At 45.2% G+C, this 25490-nt stretch overlaps 1 protein-coding gene across 4 annotated transcripts; it reads left to right on the top strand.

The window, feature by feature from the left end:
* The first annotated feature begins 2186 nt into the window (after window positions 1-2186).
* Window positions 2187-25053, top strand: SLC25A18 (solute carrier family 25 member 18). Of its 4 annotated transcripts, none has more exons than XM_079992986.1 (10): window positions 2187-2357; window positions 4914-5040; window positions 13316-13438; window positions 14225-14280; window positions 16227-16317; window positions 18090-18208; window positions 19356-19548; window positions 20822-20976; window positions 22021-22096; window positions 23027-25053. In XM_079992986.1, the coding sequence occupies exons 2-10, from the start codon at window positions 5018-5020 to the stop codon at window positions 23166-23168; spliced, it is 978 nt and encodes a 325-aa protein (XP_079849112.1). In that variant the 5' UTR covers window positions 2187-2357; window positions 4914-5017; the 3' UTR covers window positions 23169-25053. The 4 variants fall into 4 exon arrangements, with proteins under 4 accessions (XP_079849112.1, XP_079849113.1, XP_079849114.1 ...); XM_079992987.1 differs by having other exon boundaries at window positions 4911-5040; XM_079992988.1 differs by lacking the exon at window positions 13316-13438.
* The last annotated feature ends 437 nt before the right edge of the window (window positions 25054-25490 follow it).

Raw genomic sequence — 25490 nt, 5'->3', positions numbered from 1 at the left:
ACAGCCTCTTTGCCCCTTCAATATCAGGCCCAATATTGAAAGCAAGTGGTGGCACTGGGGTCAGAGCACTGTGCAGATAGACATAAGTGGAACATTCCTATTTGACCATTTGGTAAAGGGAAGGATCTGCACCGACCAACAGGCCCCACCCCCACCCCCGGTCTACAGACTGCTGGAGAGCCTCATAGCCATGGCCGCTGCCTGTCCTCTACATATCTCAGTTGCCACAATTACGGTACTAGTGAGGCAGGGAACAGATTATGTTGCCTAAAGGTCATTTATGCCTGAAGGGCCCCTACTTTGCTGATATCTAAGAAGTTTGGCAACAACAGACATTAATGGATTCCATAAATAATCTGGAGTCTTGCAAGGCTGATGGCTAACAGAATGTACTGAGACATGACTGAACATAAAGCACCAGCTTGCTGAGGTAGGTATTGCTTTCTTTTTTTTGTTTCTCTACCAGTGCAGAAGGAAGAACAAAACTTAGAACAGCAGAAGGCAACATATTAGTGTCCATTTTGCCCCAGGTAAAATCATTGAGGAAATTAATGCATATCTTGTTTCTCTACACACCAATGGCCCTCAAGCAAATGTCTCAGAGACATAAACCGCACAAGAAACACATTTCCCTGTGGTAACATCAGGATTGAGGGCCTAGAGTTTCCTGAAGGAATGAACTGAAGTGAAATGTGTCTGAAAAGTGTGTTTCAGGTGGGGTGGTGGGGTGGTGGGGTGTCAGCAAAAGAAAAGGGAGCAAATCTCCTGTGTTTGCCTAGGAATTTGACTGAAATGTCCTGGATTTTAAGGGACATGATGCTTGCTTTAATTATTATTTTCCACTTTAATCCCAATGTGGCATGTTGACATTCAACACTAGAGACTCACATATTGCTAAAAATTTACACGGGGAAAAAACGAAAACAACATTTCTACACAACAGGTGTGGAGGGGGGTTTAACCACTATTTGGGTTTGTAGGAAATCCCCTATTGGCAGCAGTAGGGAATTTCCTCCCAGTGTAGATAGTGTTTCAAAGTATTTAATTTCTGGCCTAGTTTGGCCCTGAATCTACGTAAAAGCAGGAAGGAAGTAGTTAAATATCTTATATATGCCCTTAAGTATTAATAGGACATCTAAACCACAAAGAATCCTGTGACTAAATGTTTTACCACATGAGCTTTCGTGACAGTAGATTTGCTAGTATTTAGTCTGTAAAAACAAACATGGTTATCCTTATAGAACTTGTGTATATTTTTTGGTTGTTAAGAATACACCCTTGGATAAGTGGGATCCCTGAAGCTCAATGCATTTTGGCCTAGCTATTCCACACAAAGAAAGACTTGCTGCAGGAATCTAGGCCGGCTGAAGACATTTTGGCACCTGAGGCGAACCACAAAATGGCACCACCACTCTTGGTTGAGGAAGAAGGGGTGAATGAGGATCTATATTGAGAACAAGGGGTGGGTGGGAATCAAATTAACCTTGCCTGATGGTTTAAGTAGGAATCAGACACCATGGGGCAGGGGGGTGGGGTGCAGAGCCCAGTAGACACCAGAGGGCAGCTGCTGCCATTTCTTCCCTAGGGGTGTGAGGAGACCAGCAGTGCCTCCTCTTTCCGAAGAGGCCATTGTGGAGGTGGCATGGGGGGCTGCCAGGAAGGCAGCCGATCTGGCCTCCAAGGAGTGCACTGCAGCGATGTGCCACCACAGCAGTGGGCAATGCTGTCCCTGGCAGGAATTTTTGCACGTTGTTTTAGTAATTCTCCTGAAGCATAGGACACAGGGTTGTCATTCTTACAATGAAAATAGAGAACAGAGCTTTGGGAAACACTGTCTTGTCCTATGGCCGTGTAGTGAGTTCATAGTTGAGGTTACACTTTAATTGACTGATGTCAGGGGTCAGCAGCAACACTGCATTGCCATTATACCTCACTTCCCCAGTTAACAGCAAAGAAAGTGTTGCTGTTAACAACCAGTGAAATTACATGGGCACTTGTGGAAACAGCACTTGCCTAAGCAGGCTGAAATGCAAACAGTGTTTGTCTAAAAACCGGTTTTAAGGTTAAAAGCACATTTTAAAGGTGTGCTTGTTCTCCTGGGTAGGGCTTGGGGCACTTCCTTTGCCAGGCCCAAAAAAGGAGAGGCTTGATGGGTAACTGGCACAGAGATGTGTGTATTTTTTCGTCTCCCACTTACAGTGTACAGTATTTACACAAAATCACTGGGAATTTGTGAACCACCCCTTAAACATTGGATAGGGTTTGCTTGTTGGAGGAATCCAGATGTGAGTCAGAGGCTAAAAACTGAAAGAGAGAAGGAAGGAAGGGAGGGAACCGGCTGCTTGCAAATAAGGAAGGTAAGCTAGCTTCCCATCTTTCCTGACTTCTGAATTTGCATGTTTCATTCAAAGGGATATATTCTAAAACTTCATATTTCAGAGACAGTCTACAATGCATGCTTTTCTTTATGAAGTCCTAACTCTGAGGAGGAACTTCTTTCAGATTCCTAATAGTTATAGATCATAGAATCGTAGAATCATAGAGTTGGAAGAGACCACAAGGGCCATCGAGTCCAACCCCCTGCCAAGCAGGAAACACCATCAGAGCACTCCTGACATATGGTTGTCAAGCCTCTGCTTAAAGACCTCCAAAGAAGGAGACTCCACCACACTCCTTGGCAGCAAATTCCACTGTCGAACGGCTCTTACTGTCAGGAAGTTCTTCCTAATGTTTAGGTGGAATCTTCTTTCTTGTAGTTTGGAACCATTGCTCCGTGTCCGCTTCTCTGGAGCAGCAGAAAACAACCTTTCTCCCTCCTCTATGTGACATAGAGATGAAGGACATAGAGATGAAGGACAGAAATTATTTTGTTCTGTTTAGCTATTTCTTACAAAGATGTTCTTATACTGTCAGGGACCTACATGCCTCACACACAATAATTTAGAGACAAAGGTTCAAATGTGTAATGTTGTTTGTGAGCTTCCTGATAGCTCAGTTGGTTAGAGCACAGTGCTGATAACACCAAGGTTGCAGGTTCAAATGGGACAGCTACATATTCCTGCATTGCAGGGGATTGGGTACTAGATGATGCTTAGGGTCGCTATCAACTTTACAATTCTATGATTCTAAGATTATCCTATGCCACACCTTTCATTGTTCCTGTGGGTACAACTGTTCCTTTCATTAAATGCACATCAGAGCAGCAAGAAGGGAAGGTCTATATGTTTCTTCTTTTTCTTTTAAAAATGATATTCTACCCTGCTCCTGCCAACCTAGCAGTTCGAAAACACAAAGTGCAAGTAGATAAATAGGTACCGCTCCAGCGGGAAGATAAACATGTGCTGCTCTGGTTCGCCAGAAGCTTAGCCATACTGGCCACATGACCTGGAAGCTGTACGCCGGCTCCCTTGGCCAGTAAAGCGAGATGAGCACCGCAACCCCAGAGTCATCTGTGACTGGACCTAACGGTCAGGGGTCCCTTTACCTTTACCTTTACCCTAGCTAGCTTATATGAGAGTATAGCTTATATGAGAGCCCCTGTTCTAGAGTGGAATGCTGGAATGACACTATCTGTGCAAACTGCTACCACATTTCAGATGCTGCTTTTGGCACTTGTGGTATAACTCATGCAAATATGCCCCAGGGTTAGGTCTGAAGGCACATGAGGTCACTACCTTGCTGAGAGTAAGTAAGTGGATGGGTGTCAGCCTGAAAACCAAATGTGCACCACCTTGGAAGAAATACAGTATGGGATATAAATGTGAGAAAATAAATTTAGTGCATGCATGTGAATGATGACTAACTGCAAAAGTCACTAGTAGTATTTTGATAATAAGCCGAACCAGAAAAATATTTTGTAGCAACAATATTATTAAATAATTCTAGCTGGTTATAGATGACTAATTGTTTATGTGTGACTCATTGGCCTTGCAAAATTGTTGCTTGACTTCTTTTGGCATGGCTGGGCAAGTAAGTTATATAACACAAAAACAGCATAATGATGACCATGAATACACACAGTCTTTTGTTCAATGATGGCCGCTAAGGCAACATCAAGACACTCCCAATCCCTTCAAAAGCATGGAAATTGTTTGAACATGCCATGCCTTTCATGCTTCCCTGTTGTTGTCATCTTCCAGGATTTCAGAAGTCTTTTGCTGCCTCCTTCAGGTGAAGTAAAACCAACAAGATTATCCTACTCTCATCTCACTGCCAGAAAAAGACCCAGATTCAGCAGCTAGTCTTCTAAATTTCGCAGAGATGCAACATTGATCTCTTTATTGCTGATCTCAAAGAAGGAGATACTTAACAAATAATCTGCAGTAGTTCCTATTTGTCCATCCAAGCCAACTCCCCACTCACAGCACACTTCTGGGCAATCTTTCATGAACTTCAGAACCTCACTTTTTGGTACCTTCAGTACCCACTAATTTCCCACTTCAGAGATTAAAAGAATTATGTCACAGTTCTATGCATCTCGTAGTGATTTTAGTCATCATTTCCACACCAAATTCTGTGATCAGTATTATAGACTTTGGGGGCAATGTCTGGTTAATGTTCTCTAACCCTTGTCTCATCCCCCTTGGTGAGGCATGTGCCCACATCCCCTTCTCTCCTCCTCTGGAGATTCTTTGGCCTCTCTGGGTCCAGAATGGTAGGCGTTTCCTTGGCACTTCTTTTACAAAATAGTGGCTTAAAAGTGCCCAGGTTGGGTTGCATTTGAGACAAAAAACCCTGTTTTTGTTTTTGGTGGCCTCTGGGAAGCTATTCATCTGACTTCACTATTCTCCAGGAGCTGATTAAGTGATAAATTGCCTCTATGTTTTAGAACTGACACTGTCATTTGTTACCTGTAATATACTCCTGGCAAGCAGCATGTCAGGAAGCACTAATGATGTTCTCTTCCCCAGCAGAACAAAGACAAAGAGGAATGCGCCTCCATATTTGAAAGAATTTTCCTGTGTCAGCAGCACAAGCAGCTGCTGCTGTCACCAAGAAACAACATCCCCAAGGAACAATGAGGGACAAGAAGAAGATTAGGTCAGCTCTGTCCTTTTTGCTCCTTGCCTTTTGAAAGTGGGGAATTCTATGCTCCAGTGATATAAAGGATGCTTAGCTTATCTGTGGGAACTGGTGGACAGGCAACAGGATGGAGCAGAGGATAGTTAATGTCCTCTATTTTTCAGACATTTTTTGTTAGTTTTAATTCTGCCTGAAAGGCTGAATAACCTGGCTCAGTGTTGTTCAAGTTGTAAAATAGCCCAGAGCCATCTCTAAGCTTGCTGCTTGTGGATGTCATCTACCCTGTGAGCCTGGTGCTTTCAGTGTCGACTAGGAACATAAGAAGAAGCCTGCTGAATCAGACCAAAGACCAATCTAGCTTACACTAGCCAGCCAGATGCCAATGGGAAGCCCATAGGCAGGGGATCAGGACAATAGCCCTCCCCTGCTGCTGTTTCCCCGTGACTGGTAGATCCTGGAGGCTGTATACAGTCATTGTGAATAGTAGCCATTGGTGACCTTGTCCTCCCTGCAGTTGTCTAATCCTCCTCTAAAGTTGTCTGAGTTGGTGGCCATCACCTTATATTGTGGTAGCGAATCCCAGAGTTTAATTATGCTGCTGTTTGAGGAAGCCCTTCCTCTTGTCTTCCCTGAATATTCTACCGTTCAGCTTCATTGGATGATCATGGGTTCTAGTGTATTATGAGATAAGGCGGGGGGGGGGAGAGAAAAAAAGAAAACTTTCTCTATGTTATGCATGATTTTGATGCCCTGACACTTCTGGTCCTGACAAAAATGTTTCCTTGTGATTATGGGCATGAACAGAAATCATGGTGCAGAAACAGTGACTCTACTAGTCCACATTACTAGTACCGTACTTAAAGTGACCTAGTGAAAGTTGAAGGGAAGCTGATTCAAGACAGATAGGAAAAACACTTCTTCACACAAGGCATAATTTTCTTACAGAATCTGCTGCCATAAGATGCAGTGATATGTGTTAGTTTAGGGGCTTTTCAAAGACGCTTAGAAAAATTAATGCTATGTCTATGAATGGCTTGTAGCTAAATGGAGCCTTCGTGTTCAAAAGAAGTTTGACTAGTGACTAGAGGGTGTGTGTGAAGCTGCATGGATAGACTGTTGTCTTTATGCCTTCTTTGTTGGCACACATCAACTCAGCTGCTGTTCATCCTGCACTAGATGAACCAGATCCAGCAAAGTTCTTTAAAAAAAAAAAACCCCTATGTGCATTGCAACTGAATGTGAGGGCCAGGATGAGCACAAGAGAAGATAACAAAGGTGAAGGTCACAGAGGCTCCTATCATAGCTCATGGAATTGCTTTAAAGCAGGGGTGGGGAAACTTTTTGGACCAAGGGCTGTATAGCTGTGGTGGAAAGCTATCAGGGCATGCATGTATGACTGCTGTCTTGTGCTCCTTGGAGAAAAGGGTGGGTATAAGTGTGGTGGTGACTAACAACAATGCCACTACCGATCATCATGAGGGGGTGGGGTTGCAGGCTCACGACACCTCCCACACTCCCGCGGGGCTGGCGTCAGCCTCGCGGGAATTAGGGATTCCCCAGTCACACCCCGCGCGCCAGCCAATCGGCTGGCGGCAGGGGCGGGCCTTTCAGAGGCCACATAAGGTCGGGGCAGCCCTTGGCTTGCCCCTTTCCTTCCTTGCAGCGAGCGCAATTCGGATCATCTCCCTAGCGCTGCTGCTTGCCCGCTGCACGAGTCTCCCCTTGAGGTCGAGCCTGGTTGCCTTCTTCTCCCCTGAGCCGCTTGCATCGCCGATCCAGTAACACGAGCGCCGGCAGCGTGCGTGGGTTTGAGCCGCTGAGCCGACGCTACTTTTCCTCCTCGCGCCGCCGGCTTGCCGCGCTTAGCGGTGACACAAAGGATACCTCGCTTTAATACCTTGCTTTACCTTGGTTTAAGAGGGACCGGGGGAGCCGCCGCTACGCTTCGTCCTCCCGTCGCCGGATTGCCGCGTTCAGCGGCTACCAGAATTACACTCCATCGAGAGCTTCAAGGGAGCGCCGAGTAGCGAGCTGCCGCAGCGCTCGCTGAAGGTTCAGAAGGGATCGGGGGAGCAGCGGGGGGGCACCTTAAGGGGATCCGCGTAGCGAGCTGCCTCAGCGCTCGCTCGAGGTCCAGGAGGGATCGGGGAAGCAGCGGGGGGCGCTTTAAGGGGATCGGACGCTGGGAACAAAGGTGCTGGTGTGTGGGTTTTTTCCTTTCCTGTTGGTTTGTCTGCTTGCCTGATTTGCGTGGGTTGCTAGAGGCGCTGGCGTGCTCATTTAAGTATCTTTTGTTTCTGGCGATCCCTTTGTCGTTTTACTCCGGCTAAGGGCAATTTCGGGGTTTCTTACTTACGTGGGACGTGCAACCCTTTAAGTTCCGGCGTCCAGGTTGCCCGGACAACGAGTTGGCCGCCATCTTAGGTGTACCACGTGGCTCAACGGCGGCCATTTTAAGTGAGGAAATCTGAAAAGTGCCTCGAGCCTTAGGTTTACCGTATTGACGCGATTTACTTAATTCCTGCAGTACCTTTACTTTGACGCGATTTACTTAATTTCTGCAGTACCTTTACTTTTAACACCTTTACGTTTAATACCTCTGGTCAAAACTCCTAATTTTGGAATCACTGTTCTTAGCACATTTTACTCCCTAGCTGTACCGGGCTGACTCGCCATTTCCTAGCACGTCCTAGGATTTACTGCCTTTTGGTCAGCAGCCTGTTGCTTAGCATATACTTACGCTCCAAGGGCCAGACTTGCCTTGCATAAGCAGAGTCAGCCAACGCATAACAACCGTTTGACAACACTTCTTCCTCATTTAATAAATTTTATTGAGATAATAATTCTAAAATAAATAAATAAATAAATAAATAAATAAATAAATAAAAAATAAATAAAAAATAAATAAAAAATAAATAAAATAAAATAAAATAAAAAATAAATAAATAAATAAATAAATAAATAAATAAATAAAATAATAAGAATAATACTTTAGTAGTATAAAAAAAAAATATTAATAATAATAATAATAATAAATAAATAAATAAATAAATAAATAAATATCAGAGGCAACTGTCTTTATACTTGAACACGGTCTAGTTGCTGGTACAGTTGTTTTTACGTTTAAATTAGTTTAGCGCTCTACGCAGATTTGCTGCCTCCTGCTTTGGCCTTACTATGGAGGGCAACAGTAATCCACAAGCACCTCAGCCTGGTAACGTTCTGGTGCCAACAGGCCCTTGCAACCCTCAGGCCCTGGCCCAGTTATTTTCCGCTTTGCAATCATTTTACGCCCAGTGTAGGGCACCCATCACTCCCTCCCCGAACATTGTGGAAGTGACTCAAGATATTATCCCGGATACCCCCCCCAGTCAGCAGGGTCAGGATGGGCCTTCCACCAGTGGGGCCTCCACGGTCCAGCAGGCCCCCAGCAGGCCTCGGACGCGTCAGCAAGCCGCACGGGCTCAAAAAGCTAAATCAGGTCAGCAGAAGGGTAAGGCCCCTGCGCAAAAGCCTAGGGCCAATACGCAGAAGCAGAGACCATCGGTGGCCACCACCGCGGTCCCTCGTCAGGAGTTAATAGACGTTCCTAGCGTTTTTCAGGACAACCCAGGACAGCAGAGCTCTTCGGAGGGGTCGACTTCAGATGAAGAGATACTTCCACAGCAGGCAGACCAGGCCATCAATGACCCTGCCCCGGGCGTCAGTGTCTCACGTCGGAGCGGAAAACGGAAGTCAAAGAGGAAGCATCGTTCGAAGAAGAGCAAGAAGGGAGATACTTCGGACTCAGAGGAGGAGACAGGTACTTCTTCAGATGGGGATAGTGATGCTCCTATGGAGACGTACTGGGGGGAAGGGGAGGACACGGGAGTCCCTCTGTGGATTCACGAAAGGAGGGCCAATTCTCATAGAAAAGCCTTTAACGGCACCTTGGATTGGAAGGACGGTGCTTTGGTTCAGGACGTTAAGGTCTCGACCAACTCGGCCACTGATTTTATTCTGGGGAATCTCCTCTCTAAGAGGAAGAGGAATAAGATATTAAACGGTGATTACGTTGATATGTTTTCGTTGCTACCTCCAGCTCAGGTTAAGGGAAAAGGTGAGAAGAGAAGGTATTATGGTAGAAAGAGGTACAGGGCTCCTCGGGTTGAGCGAACTTTTGAGAATTGGCTTAACGGTTATCAAGTTTTTATGGCAGTGGTGTCCGGTTGTTATCCAAAACGCGGCATGCACCTCGTGTCTTACTTGGCGCATGTAAGGCGGGCGCGCGAATTGGCAGGCGATGAGGCTGCCTTGGCGTATGATGAGGAATTCCGGAGGAACGCCTCCCTGCTGTCCTCTACGCGCTGGGACCAAAAGGACAACAACTGCTGGATGGAGCATGTGGGGCCGAACATTGAAAAGAAATCCGCTGAGCTGGCGAAATCTGGTAAGGTGGAGACGCAACGCCGTAGGCAGTGCTGGGACTTCAACAAGGGTACCTGTCAGCGCGCATCTTGTAAGTACTTGCACGAATGTGATAAGTGCTCGGGCGGCCACCCTGCAACCAACTGCTACAAAGGGAGGCAGCTGCCCTTTCGCGGAGGCAGGGGTCACCTCACCCGGAGTAATAGAGGCGCCCCCGCAGGACCTGCTGGTCCCGCCCAAGGGCCGTCTGGGTCCCGCTACTAACGTTTCCCTCAGCCTGGCTTATTCCCCGATAAAATTACAGCCCCTGAGAGCACTGTTAAAACTTTACCCAGATAGACAAGCGGCCCACAGATTAGACGAAGGGTTCTCTCGGGGGTTTAGAATTCCAGTCACCTTTACCCCTAACTCAAGTTGTCCGCCTAACCAGAAGTCCGTGCTTGAAAGACCAGACATTGCCGCAAAAAAGATTCAAAAAGAGATCACTGTTGGGAGGGTTGCCGGCCCCTTCACTCTACCTCCCATTGCCGGCTTGCATATTTCTCCCCTTGGTATTGTACCTAAGAAAGCACCCGGGGAATTCCGAATGATACATAACTTGTCTTACCCCAAGGGCGCTTCAGTTAACGACGCCATCCCCCAGGAAATGTGTACAGTGAAGTATGCATCTTTCGATCAAGCTGTGAGGCTGGTAAGGAGTTTTGGTAGGGGCGCCTTCATGGCAAAATGCGACATTGAGTCGGCATTCCGCCTTCTTCCGGTTCACCCAGAGGATTATCGTTGGTTGGGTTTCAAGTTTCAGGGAGACTTCTTCATCGATAAAGCCATGCCCATGGGCTGTTCTATTGCCTGTGCGGCTTTCGAGTCCTTTAGCACATTTTTGGAATGGGCTTTAAAGTTTAGAACTGGCTCCAAAGGGGTGGGGCACTATCTGGATGATTTTATTTTAGTGGCAAGGACCGCCGGTGAGTGCAGGACTCTGCTCCAAGCTTTTGAATCCCTTGCCAGTGAGCTGGGGGTCCCCCTGGCAAGTGAGAAGACTGAGGGCCCGGTCACGACTATGACTTACCTTGGTATCGAGCTAGACACTTTAGCCCAAACTTCTCGCTTACCAGCCGAGAAGTTGGTCGCCTTGAAGGAACTTATTACCCAAATGCTGCCTTTAAAGAAAGTCACCCTGAGGCAAATTCAATCTCTTCTGGGGCACCTCAATTTTGCCTGCCGTGTGGTCTCCCCCGGCCGCCCCTTTTGCGGCCGTCTAGCCAAGTTGTCTTCGGGTTTACGGTCTCCACGTCATAGGGTGCGCCTTTCTAAGGCCGTAAAGTCCGACCTTCAAGTGTGGCTGCAGTTCCTAGATGGTTTTAACGGCATATCCTTGTGGCAGGACACCTTGTCCCTGCAATCGGACTTTCAGGTACATTCAGATGCAGCCGGGTCCTTAGGCTTTGGTGTTTACTTCAGAGGGCAATGGTGCGCCCAGCGATGGCCCCCCTCTTGGCAGGGTAAATCAATACTGCGCGACCTCACCTTCCTGGAATTCTTCCCCATCGTAGTTGCTATTCACATTTGGGAAGAGCAGTTTAAAAACCATAGAGTTTGCTTCTGGTCAGACAACCAAGCGGTTGTCTCAGTTCTAAATAGGCAATCTGCGCATTCCCCTAGAGTGGCCTCGCTTTTGCGGTATTTCGTCCTTTCATGCCTTCGGTTGAACCTTCACGCTTCTGCCAAATTTGTTCCCGGTATAGACAATAACATCGCGGATGCTCTGTCTCGTTTCCAGATGGAACGCTTTCGCTCATTGGCGCCGGATGCGCAGCAGCAGCCGCAACCGTTTCCGGAGCACCTCTGGAGTATTGGCAACGAGAAGCAATAAAGGGAGTATTGTCTGCGCTGGCTCCTTCCACTCTAAACTCTTATAATAAGGCTTGGCTAGACTTTACATCCTTCCGCAGGAAGAAGGAGCGATTCAGGCCTGGCAGGCCGCCATCTAAGGCGGAGGTCATTGAGTATATGGTTCACCTGCGAGATCTAGGTCGGGCTCCCAAAACCATGAATATACATGCGGCAGCTATATCCTTCTTTTCAAAAGCCCTATTCTCCGTTGACCCCTGTTCACATTTTGTGGTCCGGAAAATGCTTGAAGGCTGGCGTAGGACCAGACCACAGGGCCAAGATGGTAGAAGGCCCATAACACTTGACATACTTACCAAAATCCGCAGGAAACTTAGGGCCCTTTGTTGGTCAAGGTACGAGGCCAGATTATTTTCGGCGGCATTTTCCTTCGCATTCTTTGGGGCTTTGCGTATTGGCGAGGTGGTCTGTGAACACCGTGCAGCCGACAGGGGCCTATTGTTGGATGATGTAACGGTAGCAAGCTCGCACGTGTTATTAAGAATCCGCAGTTCCAAGACCGATCAGCTTGGTAGGGGAGCCTTGATCCGCCTTCAGGCAACCCAGAAGGCTGGCCCTTGCCCAGTAAAAGATGCTAAAAAATATCTGTGTGTGAGACCCAAACTTAACGGCCCCTTTTTCTTGCATACCGATGGATCCCTCCTCTCTAGACATCAGTTCACGAGGGTCATGCGCAAAGCGATCGCTGCCTGTGGTCTTCCACATGGGGAATACGCTGCACATTCCTTTCGCATTGGGGCAGCGACCACCGCCGTCCATATGGGCCTACCGGCTGAAAGGGTTATGGACATGGGGCGTTGGAAATCCCAGGCATACAAGACTTACATTCGGAAGCCTTTTTAAGCTCCTGTCAGTATTCTCCCCTACCCACCGCTTACATGCCTCCTCACTCGGCTCTCCTATTTTATTCTTTCAGGTGCTGCGTTGGTGCAACTGTGGATTACCGGCCACAGTATCGTTCATTTGGCAAAACGCCGAGCCGAGCACAGGCGTTGGGATGCTGACCTCAAATTACCTAGCTACGTTAAAGTTTCATGGATTACCAGAAGGGGTATGCGCTGGGAAGAATTCTTCCCAGTCATATCCAGTAGAATTGCGGAGGAAGGTGCCCCTGATGCCTTGGTCATACAACTGGGTGAGAACGACCTGGCTTATAGGAAAGGGGTGGACCTCATGTGGAACATTATGAATGATTTGGAGCGTTTGAGGGCATCTCACGCTAATACTACAATAATTTGGTCATCCTTGCTGGAAAGGCGGCTTTGGCGGGATGCGGTGAAACCCGCGGCTGTGGATAAAGCCAGGCGGATTGTGGAGCGCAATGTCGCACGTAAGGTGGCTGCGCTAGGCGGACGGGTTATCAAACACCCCGAAATTCAATATTGCAAGGATGCACTATATCGCTGGGATGGCGTGCACTTGACTGATGCTGGCAATGACATCTGGCTGTCGGATATTTTTAAGGGAATTAGGGATTGGTTACAGGTTTGAGGGTATTGGCGGCGAGCCGGTTTGTTCGGCTCGGGTGGCGGTAGGCATTGGCCGGGGTATTGTCATGCAAATGAGATTGGGGGGGAGGAGCGCCATCACCTCCCCCAATGAGTGAAGGGTAGTTCGTTAAAGGACTCCGAGGGGCGACGCCTCGTCCGAAACCTACGGAGGCTAGGGCCTAAAGCGCGCCCCCGAGCGGTAACCCCTCGGGGAGCGCCTAGGGATATGCATCTCGGGTAGCTCCCCCTGTTGGTGTTTAACCCTTCCCGGTTAGAACCGGATAGTCGGTTAGGGGCCAATGCCTAAAGCCAATACCTCTCTTACCTGTAATCAATAAAGTTGTGGCCATTTTCGCCCATTAACTTATAACACTGGCGTCCTGTGTCTTTATTTCATTTCTCCTGTGGGGTGGAGGGAATAGCCACGCAACAACAACCTGCTTGAATCCCTGTACCAAGGAATATCATTGTAACTTATCTTACAGCCTTCCAGCTAAGTTAATCAACGGAGGTATAGCAGGACTTGTGGGGGTGACTTGTGTTTTCCCCATTGATTTGGCCAAAACCCGTCTCCAGAACCAGCAAGGACAAGCCATCTACACCGGAATGTATGTGTTGTAAGGCTTTGTTTAGTGTGGTGTGTGGTGTGGTGTGTGGTGTGGCATGGGGTAGTAGGCTCTAAGCTGGGTATTAGAGTCCAATCTGGTTTGAATTATGTATCTTTCAACCCTCACTGCCTCTCAGTCTAATCTACCTCACAGGGTTATTGTGGGGATTAAATGAGAAGGGGGATAAACATGTACGCCACCTTGAGCTCTTAGAAGAAAAAGTGGGATATAAGTCTAACAAACAAACAAACAAACAAACAAACAAAGAAGTTGGGAAGGGTTGAACTCCTTCCAAGTTCTCTCTTTTCTACTCATTCTTCTACCCATACTCCTAATTCTCAGAGTAGACCCATTGCAATGGATGGCTATGACAAGTACTATTTTTCTAGAAAAAGAGGTGCTGGAACTCACTCAAACATATGTATTCTGGGGTTTTTTAATTTACATTCTGAAAAGTAGCTAAAAAATTCTTGCAAATATAAAATGCAGAAGTCACAACCAACCAAGCAGCAGGGATATATCAACCACAAATTAAATTCAGAAAGTGTCCTGAAAAACACCACACCTTTTCTTGTTGCCCAAAGACCAGCAGAGATTGGGGAGAGAAAATGTATTTGGGAAAGGAGTTCCATAGTTTTGGTGCTATAGCTGAGAACGCTGTGCCCCAAATAAGCACCTACTGAACATCAGACAGTTGGGGGAACTGGTCAGAGTGACAAAAGTCAGTCGCAATCTTGAAATACATGTTGCTAACTCTTGTTTCTCTCTATTCCTCTCTTATTCTAGGAGGGATTGTTTGGTGAAGACAATTAAATCAGAGGGGTTCTTTGGCATGTATCGAGGTAATGCTTATAAAAATGGAAAATCATCCTTTTTGCTTGCCTGAACTGCAACAGCAAAGCGCAATGGGCAAAATGCTTTTGCTGTTGTTTAAATTATCTCAGTTGAACAATAGAGATAATCGGGGGGGGGGGATGTTTGAAATAAAATTTTAAATATTGGTATCAAAAGAGCATATTTAACAACATAGCCAGACACTGGAGAGACCTGTCCGGAGTAAGCATGGACCAATGGTATCAAATAGTATGGGAAACAGCCTTACAGTATTAGAAAAACTAACCAATAAACTGAAACTGACATGGGGACTTATAGAGGAAGACACCTTCCCCCCTCTTTGGTTCCCCTTTATCACATATCACAGCCCAACAAGACAACAAGAATCCACCAACAGCATATGAATCAATCTGGCTAACCTGATTAAAAAATACACACTCACACCCCACTCACACACAAAAACAACTCTCACTACAACCAACCAAAAATGACCCAACCACACCCTAAGCCACCTTCAACCTCTCTCACCACCAAGGAAATATGACAAGTGAATTGTTATGTATTGAAGTACTCACCCTGGCCACCAGGAGTATCGTGTGTATAGTTTTCACTCAGGTCCACGTCAGTTACTTTAGGCGGGAAACTCTGGGTTGTTGTTGTTACAATGTTGACAGCCGGCTCCCTATAAAAGCAGGCCGGCTGAGCTGTTTGCTGTTCAGTTCAGTTCAGTTCCAGCTTACCATAAAGAACCACTTGGAGAAATCTACTTAATATGAATAGTAAGAGAACCCATACAAGTAATGCTGATACCCCCCCAAGTAGAAGAATAGAAACATAACCACCCGACCGCAACCCACTCACCATTCCTCCCTCCCCCTCTTTCTTTCTTTCGTTGTAAGTTTAAACCAATTAATGAACCAAGAACCTATACGTTGACCACTAATAATGAAACATATGTTGTAGATATTTTTCCACGTTTATGCTATTTTTGTGATATACAAATGACATGAGAAAACTTGGTATACTTGTATGTATTCTTGTTTATAAAACCTAATAAAAGAGAGAGCATATTTTAATAAAATGTGGGAGGAACTGCAAATCTCTCTCTGTGCGTGTAAAAATGGGTAGCCTTCTGCTAGGCCGCACCAGTCCCCACAGTATTGAGAGATGCTGTGCAGACCAGTGTGGTCCCCTTAGTGTCTTCCAATACTGCACAGGCCAGTGCAGGCTTCTGCTTGCACCAGGCCATGCTGGTCCCCCACAGCACCTCCCAACCCTGTGGGGACCAGTCCAGCCTTCTGCTAGGCCGCGCCGGTCCAGTCTGCACGGCATTGGAAGACGTGCGTGAGGTCACGTGATGCATGGCACGCGTATGATGTCACATGTGCGCCAGCCCCTCCAATCTTGGGGGCAACCCAGCACCTGTGGTGGTACAGTCCTTCCTGGACTGCACAATTTCAGGTGGCCAGTGAAAGATCAAAAAGGAACTTTGGGAGAGTTTGGGGGTGCTTTTTTGAGAAACCCAGATTTCCTGCTATGAGGCTATCAGGGCACTAAAATAGCTGAGCATCCTGTAACAAATTCATTTGTATTTCACAGTTACTTGTGTTTAACTAGCTAAGAGACTACCATTTCCCTGTTGTCCCATCACAATCTTTAAAACTGACCAACAGTGCCCTCTTGAGTTCATTCTTCATGCACCAAGTCCAGAGAGCAAGGAGTGTCTTCTGGAAACTGCAAGACTTTATAAGCAACTTTTTCTGACATTTGGCACTCCATGTTAAATTGGGGAAATATTTGTAGTGCTAGTGTTTCATCCAGTTTAATATAATTTTAATTGGGATATTACCTTCCAGAAACCTCCAGGAGTGTGTTTAGTATATATTACCAGAGGATTAATGTATTAATGTACCATAAAACTGGGTGCCTTATTGCCTCTCCCATCTTCTCACAGGGGCTGCTGTAAACCTGACTCTTGTCACTCCTGAAAAAGCAATCAAGTTGGCAGCCAATGATTTCTTCCGACAGTTTCTCTCCCAAGATGGGTATGGGGTAAAAAGCATTCAATAATTCCAGTTTCTTTGTTTTTATTATTTATTGATCTATTCATCTATCTTTCTTTATTGTTATTTTGCCATTTGTGGGACGCTCTTCAAAACCAAAAAGTCCTCCAATAAAACAGTTCAAAGGATACAATGAAACACCAGAATCTCATCATGAATAAATTGTAGAATTTTTTTTAAAGCTAAACGCCATCAGAGCAGCATGTGAAAATAAATACTATGAGAATAATAACAGTCAGCCTAACATCATCAAATCCTGTTACAGATAGGTAGCCATGTTGGTCTGCCATAGTCAAAACAAAATAAAAAAATTCCTTCCAGTAGCACCTTAAAGACCGACTAAGTTAGTTCTTGGTATGAGCTTTCGTGTGCATGCACACTTGGAAGGATTTTTTTAATTTTGTTTTGATCATCAAATCCTGATAGTGGGCCCATTCCTCCCACCCTCTAGTATATCACCCCACAGTCAATTTGAAAGCCTCCTACCAATGTCCTGGCTTTAGGTCACAGTGGCAGTGTAGAGACGTGTGTGTGTGTGTGTGTGTGTGTGTGTGTGTGTGTGATGAATCTGTAGTCCTCCCTCCGTGTTCCTCTGACAGTGTTCACTCCTGAAATTCTACTAACAGAGGCACAGCAGGCTTGAGCTAAAATAGCCACTTTCACTGTTCAAAGTGGAGAGCTGCTACCTGACTCCTGCCAGTGTTCTTTGGTGTAATTTGTGATTGCAGGCTACGAACTATAGGCAGCTCATATCTCAGGTGAGCCAAGAGGCTTATGTACCGGTAGAGAGAGGAGGAGACATTTGCACATGGATCCTAAGATCTTTGAGGAAGATCTTATAATTTTGTGTGTGTGTCTCATAGAGCTTCTACTCTTGCACCTTTAACAGTGACTTCTTTTGGCAGACAATGCTCATCTCCACAGGTCCACTAATTTCATCTAGCCTTGGTAGCCAGGCCAAAACTTTTGACCACTAGGTCCTTGCCATTCCTCTCCAGTACACCCCTATGCATGTTTACACAGAGGAGAGCTTCACTGTATTCAATAGGGCTTACTCCCATCCGAACATATATAAGAATAAAAAATTTTGTCCCTGACTTGTGGGAGGGGAGCAGAGTCTTGTCTTAGTATGAGTCACCCAAAGTGCTCCGAGTTCCTCTGTAAAATGCCCTGCAGTGAAACTTTAGGGGTTGGATTCAACTAACCTGGTGTGCTAGTAGAAACTATCGTAAAGAGTTCTGCTAGCACAATGGGACTCAAGCGTCACCCAAATCTGCTCTGGAGGATCAGGAAAACCCTCAGAACAGTGTGGGAGAAGATTGTTCTGTCTGGCAAGCAAAAATGCTTGTGCTGTTGGAATGATTATCACAGTGCAACACTAAATTCCACCCAAGGACTCACCATTCTGATGGCAGGAAGCCAAGGCACTTCAGCCACCCACCATCAAAAGGACCAGCTCAACCTTTATCTCTTGACAGGAGCTGGAGAATAAATGGGTATCTTTCCCCTTTTTGTCCCCTTTTTGCACATTGCACAGCTGAGTCTTTTTCTCTCTCTCCATCTCCAAGCTAGACAGGAAAGCTGGGGGCTAATCATGGGAGTGGAAGTGTGAATCCCTGTTGATCTCCAGGCTGTGAAAAGCTGCACTCTATGGAAAGCACAGAAATAGTCCAGACCATGCCACTCTCATGATAGTTTGGCAAGCCTATAGTTGTGGAAGTGCATTTATTTTGCATCTATGCTTCTTTTGACAGAAAAGAATTGTCATTGGTGAGAGAGATGCTTGCTGGCTGTGGAGCTGGGACTTGCCAGGTAGTGGTCACATCTCCAATGGAAATGTTGAAAATCCAGCTCCAGGATGCTGGGCGGCTAGGTAAGTTCCCATTCCACCCACCTATTTGGGAGGGGGGGATGATGGTGAAAGCAAAGTCTTGAATTAAATGAACTCCAACTATCTCTATTTCTCAGACACAGCCCCTAATTCCCACCATAGTGGTACCTCGGGTTAAGTACTTAATTCGTTCCAGAGGTCTGTTCTTAACCTGAAACTGTTCTTAACCTGAAGCACCACTTTAGCTAATGGGACCTCCCGCTGCAGCCGCGCCGCTGAAGCACGATTTCTGTTCTCATCCTGGAGCAAAGTTCTTAACCTGAAGCACTATTTCTGGGTTAGCGGAGTCTGTAACCTGAAGCGTATGTAACCTGAAGCATTTGTAACCCGAGGTACCACTGTACTTATCTCTGTTATACTTCTGTCCATATTTTGCTGTTGCCTAATAGTGGTTACTTGCCAAAATGTGCTTTTCCTGGGCAAATAAGCAAATTAATATCTGAGTTACTTAGAGTATAGGTGTGGAGAACCTTTTCTGTCCAGTGAGCTAGGTCCTAATCTCCCCTTATCTCCTGTTTCTGCTATGCTTGAAACTCTAATTGTTGGCACTTCAAAGTGCAGAGTGGGGCAGTTTAAATGCCCGTTTGCAGATAGCTCTGCACGGTTCTTTAAATCTATGGTTTTCATACATTTAAAGAGCATTGTGGAACTGCTTGCAAAAGAGCTTTTAAACAGCTCCACACCACACTCTTGCTGCAAACACCTGTTCCTACTAGGGGAACAGAGATGCACAGCCAGACTGACCAGGATTGAATCCTCCACTCACCAGCTGGTGATCAAAGGGTTCAATCCTGCTGGCTGCAAGGGTCTGTTTCACCAGCAAATTCCCTGCATTCCCCGGCAGAATTGAATCCCACTCATCTGCTGACATTGGCCAGTTATGTCAGCTAATGGACAGGTAGCCATGGTTTGTGGAAAATGGCTTCACGGACCAACTTGAACCTCATGGTGGGCCAAGACTGCCCCCAAACTGGAGGTGTCCTCCCCCACTGTAGTAGTACTAGAATATATTGGGATTGGGGTAATTGTTGCTGGAGATGGGGTGCTATGATGTTCCTGAGATTGCAATGCAAGGAACCCATGGAGTGACAATGGAAAGTTAGGAGTTTTATTGCTTGTTTTCTTTTAGCTGCTCATCAGCAGAAGGCCTTGGGACAGGATCGACCAGCTGCTGCCACCTCCCATTCACCACCAGGACAGCCTTACACAGCTGGGTCCACAGCAGCCTCTAAACGCCCCTCTGCTTTCATGATTGCCAGAGATCTCCTGTGCACCCAGGGAGTTGCAGGCCTGTATAAAGGGCTGGGAGCCACCTTGCTCAGGTTAGAAGAGAGTGAACTGTTCCATCCTGTTCATTATAGGATGGCAAGCTGCTTTAGTCTAGAGGTCTTGAGAAAGGAAATTTAGCATTCAGGCTACCTAAGGCAGGCTGAGATGTGCTGGTCCCAGAACAAAGAAGTATCTTCTCAGTGTTGGTCTGCACCTGGAGAGGCAGAGAAGAATGCTTCAATTTCTATAAATGCCCTTCATGTTCTAGAAGGATTGGCTTCCCATTCTAAAGGAGGGTCTTTTGCTATTAAACCATCACTTGGATCCAGGAACTCCATACTCATGAGCTCCCCACGCAAGTCCCTATTGGTTGTTTACATGGCTGCAAGAGCATTTAAAGCTAACCAGGGGTGGGATGGGCGCACAACCCCAGAGTCTGTCAAGACTGGCCCGTACGGGCAGGGGTACCTTTATCTTTACCTATATTGAATCTACAGCCCTCTTTTCCTCATTGTGGGGTATAAGAAACTAAAGGTTGCTAACCCATATACTAACCAAAGACCTCAAAGTAATTTATATTCACAGGTGGTCTCCCACTCAAGCAGCTTATAGGGTCAGGGTGCTTCCGCTTTGGAAGCTTAATCTAGTGCAGGATGCAGCAGCCAGGCTGCTCAGATTACTAGCAACATGTTACTCCACTGCTGATAAACACTGTTGCCAATTTGCTAGTGGGCCAGGTTCAACATCTTGTGTTAATTCACAAAGTCCTCATCAACTTGTGCTCAAAATACCTTATGGACAGGCATTCACAATATTATTTTCTCATATTAACCGAACAGTATCAACTCATGTTTTATCAATGCTTTTAATTATGTTTTACAGATATTTAGAGATAAATGATACTGTATTTTATGTTGTAAGCTGCCTTGATATAATTGATAGGGATAATATGATAGGGATAATAAATAAAATAGTTTTAGCTGCTGGAATGTGTCACATCTTCAGACTGTTCTCTGGACATAGGGACTTTGCTCTCAGTTGCACAAGGGTGGGTTTGTTCAGGGTGGTGCTGGGATCAAAGCTAAACGTAAGCACAAACCTAAAGTTTTAAAATTCCATGATACATTGCAGCTGTGGGGAAAGTACACTTGTGTGAAAACATAAAAGCCTGTAACAACTGCAAGGGTAGAAAGTATGGCACTCCAAATGGGAGGAATAGTTGAGTTGTGAAAGGGGAAGGTGAAAATTGGTTGAGAAAAACAGCTTCAACAAGAGATTAGCTGATTGTATTGTTTACCTAAAATGTCTCACTTCTACTCTCAACAGGGATGTACCCTTTTCTATTATATATTTCCCACTTTTTGCCAACATCAACAAGCTGGGGCAGGTGAATCTTGATGAAAAAGCCTCTTTCTTCCATTCATTCATCTCTGGCTGTATTGCAGGATCTGTGGCTGCAGTGGCCGTGACCCCATTGGATGGTAGGTATTAGATGGTGCAACTATCAAAAGGCAGTGACTTTTGCTTACGTGTGTGTGTTTATGAATTTTATTCCCTCCCAAGAGGCCGCAGTAGTGCTTCAAGTGAACTATTAAGACCTTGCCAACGCAGACCCAAGATTAATTAAGCTCCTTATAAGGCTGCTTTCTAAGTTGCATTGTCCATAATGTTTTACATGCTCTGCAAAATAATCTGCACTTCACACATGAGTATATAGAAGCTTTTTCTTACCCAACCACATGAACTGGCTGTTAGCAGCTAAGAGTACTTACTGTATCAGGCAGACTATTTATTCCAGGAAAATTGAGGGAGTTATTTCTTATAATCAATGATGAGCGAGCCTTGTCTGGAACAGCGCTGACCAACAGATTAGCTGGGGCAGCTTAATGATTAAGTGAACCTTACTAGAGAAACAATATTAATGCAGTGAACAGACTCCATCTGTTGAACCTAGGTTTCAATTGCTGCTTGGATAGAAAGCTCAGTGGTGATACTGGGACAAGGCACAGCCCCTTCATCTAACCAACTGCTAGTGGAGAACCATGAACTCATTGGAGAAAGGACAGATTTATTTTGATATATCTATTTAAGATAAGATTGCCATGAAAATACAAACATAAAAACTGAAAAATTAATGATAAGCTTATATGCTAGAAATCTTCAAGTCACACCACCGAATAGCCTAGGAAAGCTTAAATGTAGAAATTATAAAATAAATTGTACATCCCTTTGGCAAATCCATGTTTTCATACTGCAACACTCTTGTGAGGACAACAGAACTTAAGTATGTGAAATGCTTTAGTGAGGCACCATGTATTTACTAGTATGGTGATGATGATTGATGAAGAACTGATGTGAGATAACAACACTGCATTTCTGACCAGTACCAGGAGCATGTATTCATGCCAGGAATGAAATGAACAAATAAATAAAAATCCCAATCTTGCAGTTAAGTATCCTTATACCAAGAAGTCTGTAAAGCATGCAACTTTGCAAAGGTTTAAATCAGTTACTGCTTGTTTTAGTTCTAAAGACCCGAATTCAAACTCTCAAGAAAGGACTGGGAGAGGACACCTACAATGGGATCGTTGACTGTGCCAGGTAAGCAAACCTGAACTCTTGTTTTACTGGTACTCAGGTCATTGCTCTATGTTAAAAATGTTCTGCAGTGTACATTTTGCAATGTAAGTTGTCACGTCCTTCTGAAATGGCACCATCCACTCACAAGAGAAAGATGGCAGCAGGCTTGGAGGAACCCCACAGAGGATGGAATGGAGTAGAGTTGCTGGCACCCTTAAAAGCAGCATTCTACACTACTTTGTGGTTTTCCAGTTTCTGCTTCATTCATTTTTCTTAGGAGGAAAAAGCTGGTAACTGAGCAAGTTGATGCATGATTTCCCATTGTGTACTGGAAAAACATAGGATTTCTGAGTATAAGCTAGCTTTTCCCCTTGCAACAGCATTTAAATAAGACATTGAAAATGAACAGCCAGCAAAGGAAATAAATACCGTATTCAAAGGCAGCAGCTCTGAGTAACTGACCACAAGGGGCAGCGGAACACAAATATGACGGTTCCCAATTCTTGCCGTGGCTGTTGCTGACATATTAAGTTAAACACCCCTTACTCTTGGGTGCTTTTAACTTTAAAAAGCAGGTGGGTGTCAGAGATGAGGAACTCTTTGGTTCTTTATGTTGTTAGACTGCAACTCACAAGATCCCTGATGTTTGGCTGTGGTGGTTGGAGGTGAGGTGAGCTGGGGTTCAGTGACTTCTGGATGGAAGTCTTGGTTTCTTTTTCCTCTCATGCTGTGGTCCTGACCACCTTTGCCTCCACCTCCCCAGCTGTTACTTGATTTGGGAAGGCAGCTCTCACTTCCTGCCTTGAGAGGAAGCTATGTAAGTAATCAGGACCCATCTCTGCCACCTTGCCTTGTACTCAGAGAACCCTAAATAGAAAAAAAAACCCCTCTAATTGATAGTAACAATAACTTCAGGAGCTGTTTTACACTCTCTATTTCTCTCTTCTCCAGGAAAGTCTGGATTCATGAGGGCCCTGCTGCCTTCATGAAAGGGGCAGGATGCCGTGCACTGGTTATAGCTCCTCTCTTTGGCATAGCCCAAGGAATGTATTTCATTGGCATTGGAGAACATATCATGGAATATTTCAAGTAGTACCCATTCTAAATCACACTGGATCATGAATTAAGATTGCAAGAGTTCTGTGACACTACTTGAAGAGAAATGGAAGCACCCTGTAAATACTGTGGCTGTGAACAACTACCCAGTCTACCACTATCCAGGAAGGTGGCCTAAAAACACAACTTCCAGGTTTGCCACTGCTTCATTTTCTAAAACAATCCTCTGCATTGGGCAGATTTCTGGGACCTAAAAGTTAACAAGCCAAAGTTTGTGCTATGAAAAGGAATGTGTTGCAAGTGTTATTTCCTACTTGCACCAAACGTTGGGCAACACTTTTCAATCTGATCTATCACACACACCACTGCAGACCAGGATGTATGGCCAGAGATTGGATCCATCTACTTACAAAGCTTACACTTTACTAGGGATCTATGGGGTCCTTCGCAGTGCTGCCTGATGCTTGTTCTTCTCCATTACAAGTGCATTTATAAATATCACGACTTCATATTTTTATGTCATTTCTTAAATGCTTCGAAGTTGATCAAGGATAGCAGTTTAGTGGAGGTTAATTTCACCCTTGCTGCCCTGATCTCATGCTGGAAATATTTTCCTGTATATTTTATTTGGTGATCCTGCACTGCTGTATACATTTCACTACAGAACCCTTTCTGATCTTTCATTTTAGAAGCAGTCTCATCATTGCCACCCTCTTCTCTTCCAGTGCATGTATTTGTACACATAAATTAATGGCCGTTCTTAATTGTGTATTATTTCTAATGTGACCATCTGAGCTCAGCAAGTTTCTATTAAGCCACTTCTGCATCTGTAATGGATAGTGTTAGTTACAGCATCTGATGACAGTCTGCCAACTGCTGTTCAGCTTGGGGTGGGTGGGGGAGGTACGAACTTTCCCATTTGCTGTTTGTGCATAACCCAGAGCTGTGTTTAGACAACACAGATACATACACAAAGGAAATATTTGTGTTTGCCTAACCCTAAAGCATGCTGCACCTTAGTGACTGCTCAGCAATGCAAATGGATGGTCAGGAACCATCTTCCTCACCTACTTTAAATGGAAGACAGAAAGCAAATGAAGTTTCCAGGCCTCTGTCTCTGGCCCATATGCCTTTTCCTAGACCACACCTCACACTGGCTGTGGTCTGTGCCCTCCTTGAGTTTTCTTACTGCCTGCAAATTGTCTTTGAGCTTTGATAATGCTGCTTGCCTGGACTGCATGTCGAAATGTCTTTTCGATGGCCGAGATGTAGCTTACTGTGCAAAGGTGAGAACTGCATCCATTGCTCTGCCTACTGTTGCCTCTAGCCTCACCCAGTTCTGCCATGTGATTCTCAGGTGACTACCAAAGGAATGCAGCTCTTGGGCTGACAAAAGCTTCCCTCCCCCTTGTTTACTCATAACCACAAGGTCCAGAGGCAGCATATTTCTGAATACCAATGGCTGGAAACCACAGGAGAGGAGGCTGCTTTTGTGCTCAGGTCCTGCTTGCATTTCCCCCACAAGCATTTGGTTGGCCACTGTGTGAACAGGGTGCTGGATTAGGTAGGTCTGATCAGACAGGGTCTTTTATGTTCTTTAGTACTACTATAGTTAATAGCAAGCACCATGTCTCTCTTCCACTCAAATATTCTTGATAATATGAGACTTCATTTTTTGGTTAGAATGTGTAGCTTTCACCACTGCACAGAAAATCCTAAAAGTGGCAATAGCAAAAAGGGGCCAAGGATTACCCTAGTTCGTGCGTGCAATGGTGCTTTGATTGGCCAGCAAGACGACTAGTTTCTACCCCCTTTCCATGGAGAAACCAGCAGAAAAGTAGTACCCATCCAACCTCAAACAAAAGGATCTTACTGTAAATCTGTTCCTTGATGCATGGAGAAATAAAATTTTAGATAAAGTAGTTCTGCTTCATTAGATTGATATAGCTTTAAAAAAATGTAGAATTTATGGCTTGTTATCCTTGGAACCCCTAAAAAAAGCCAGTTGTAATTACCAACTCTCATGCTACTACCTGCTGACACCCCTGTTCTGCCTTACCTTCTACAACATGACCACATAACTTTTTGCAACCCACCCAGGGAACTCTGTTAAAGGATAGTATTAAAAAATGTTGTATGTTAATCTTGGCAGGGTGGTAAAATGGCTGCTTCTGACCTTAAAAAGCAGTTTGTCTCTTAATAAATCAGATTGCTTACAGTTTGCATAGTTTATTTCCCCAATACCAATCTTGAAGCTTCCAACTTTATAGTGAACTAAATTTTAGTCTAAAACTCCCTTCTGATAAATGGTACCATTGATTCTCAGTTCTTCTTTTTTTTTTTTACACTCCCTAACTGA

The sequence above is a fragment of the Podarcis cretensis genome (genome assembly GCF_951804945.1).
Source record: "Podarcis cretensis genome assembly, chromosome: 10".
Lineage (NCBI taxonomy): Eukaryota > Metazoa > Chordata > Lepidosauria > Squamata > Lacertidae > Podarcis > Podarcis cretensis.
Note: the sequence above shows the minus strand (reverse complement) of the source record. Positions and strands in the feature narration are given on the sequence as shown.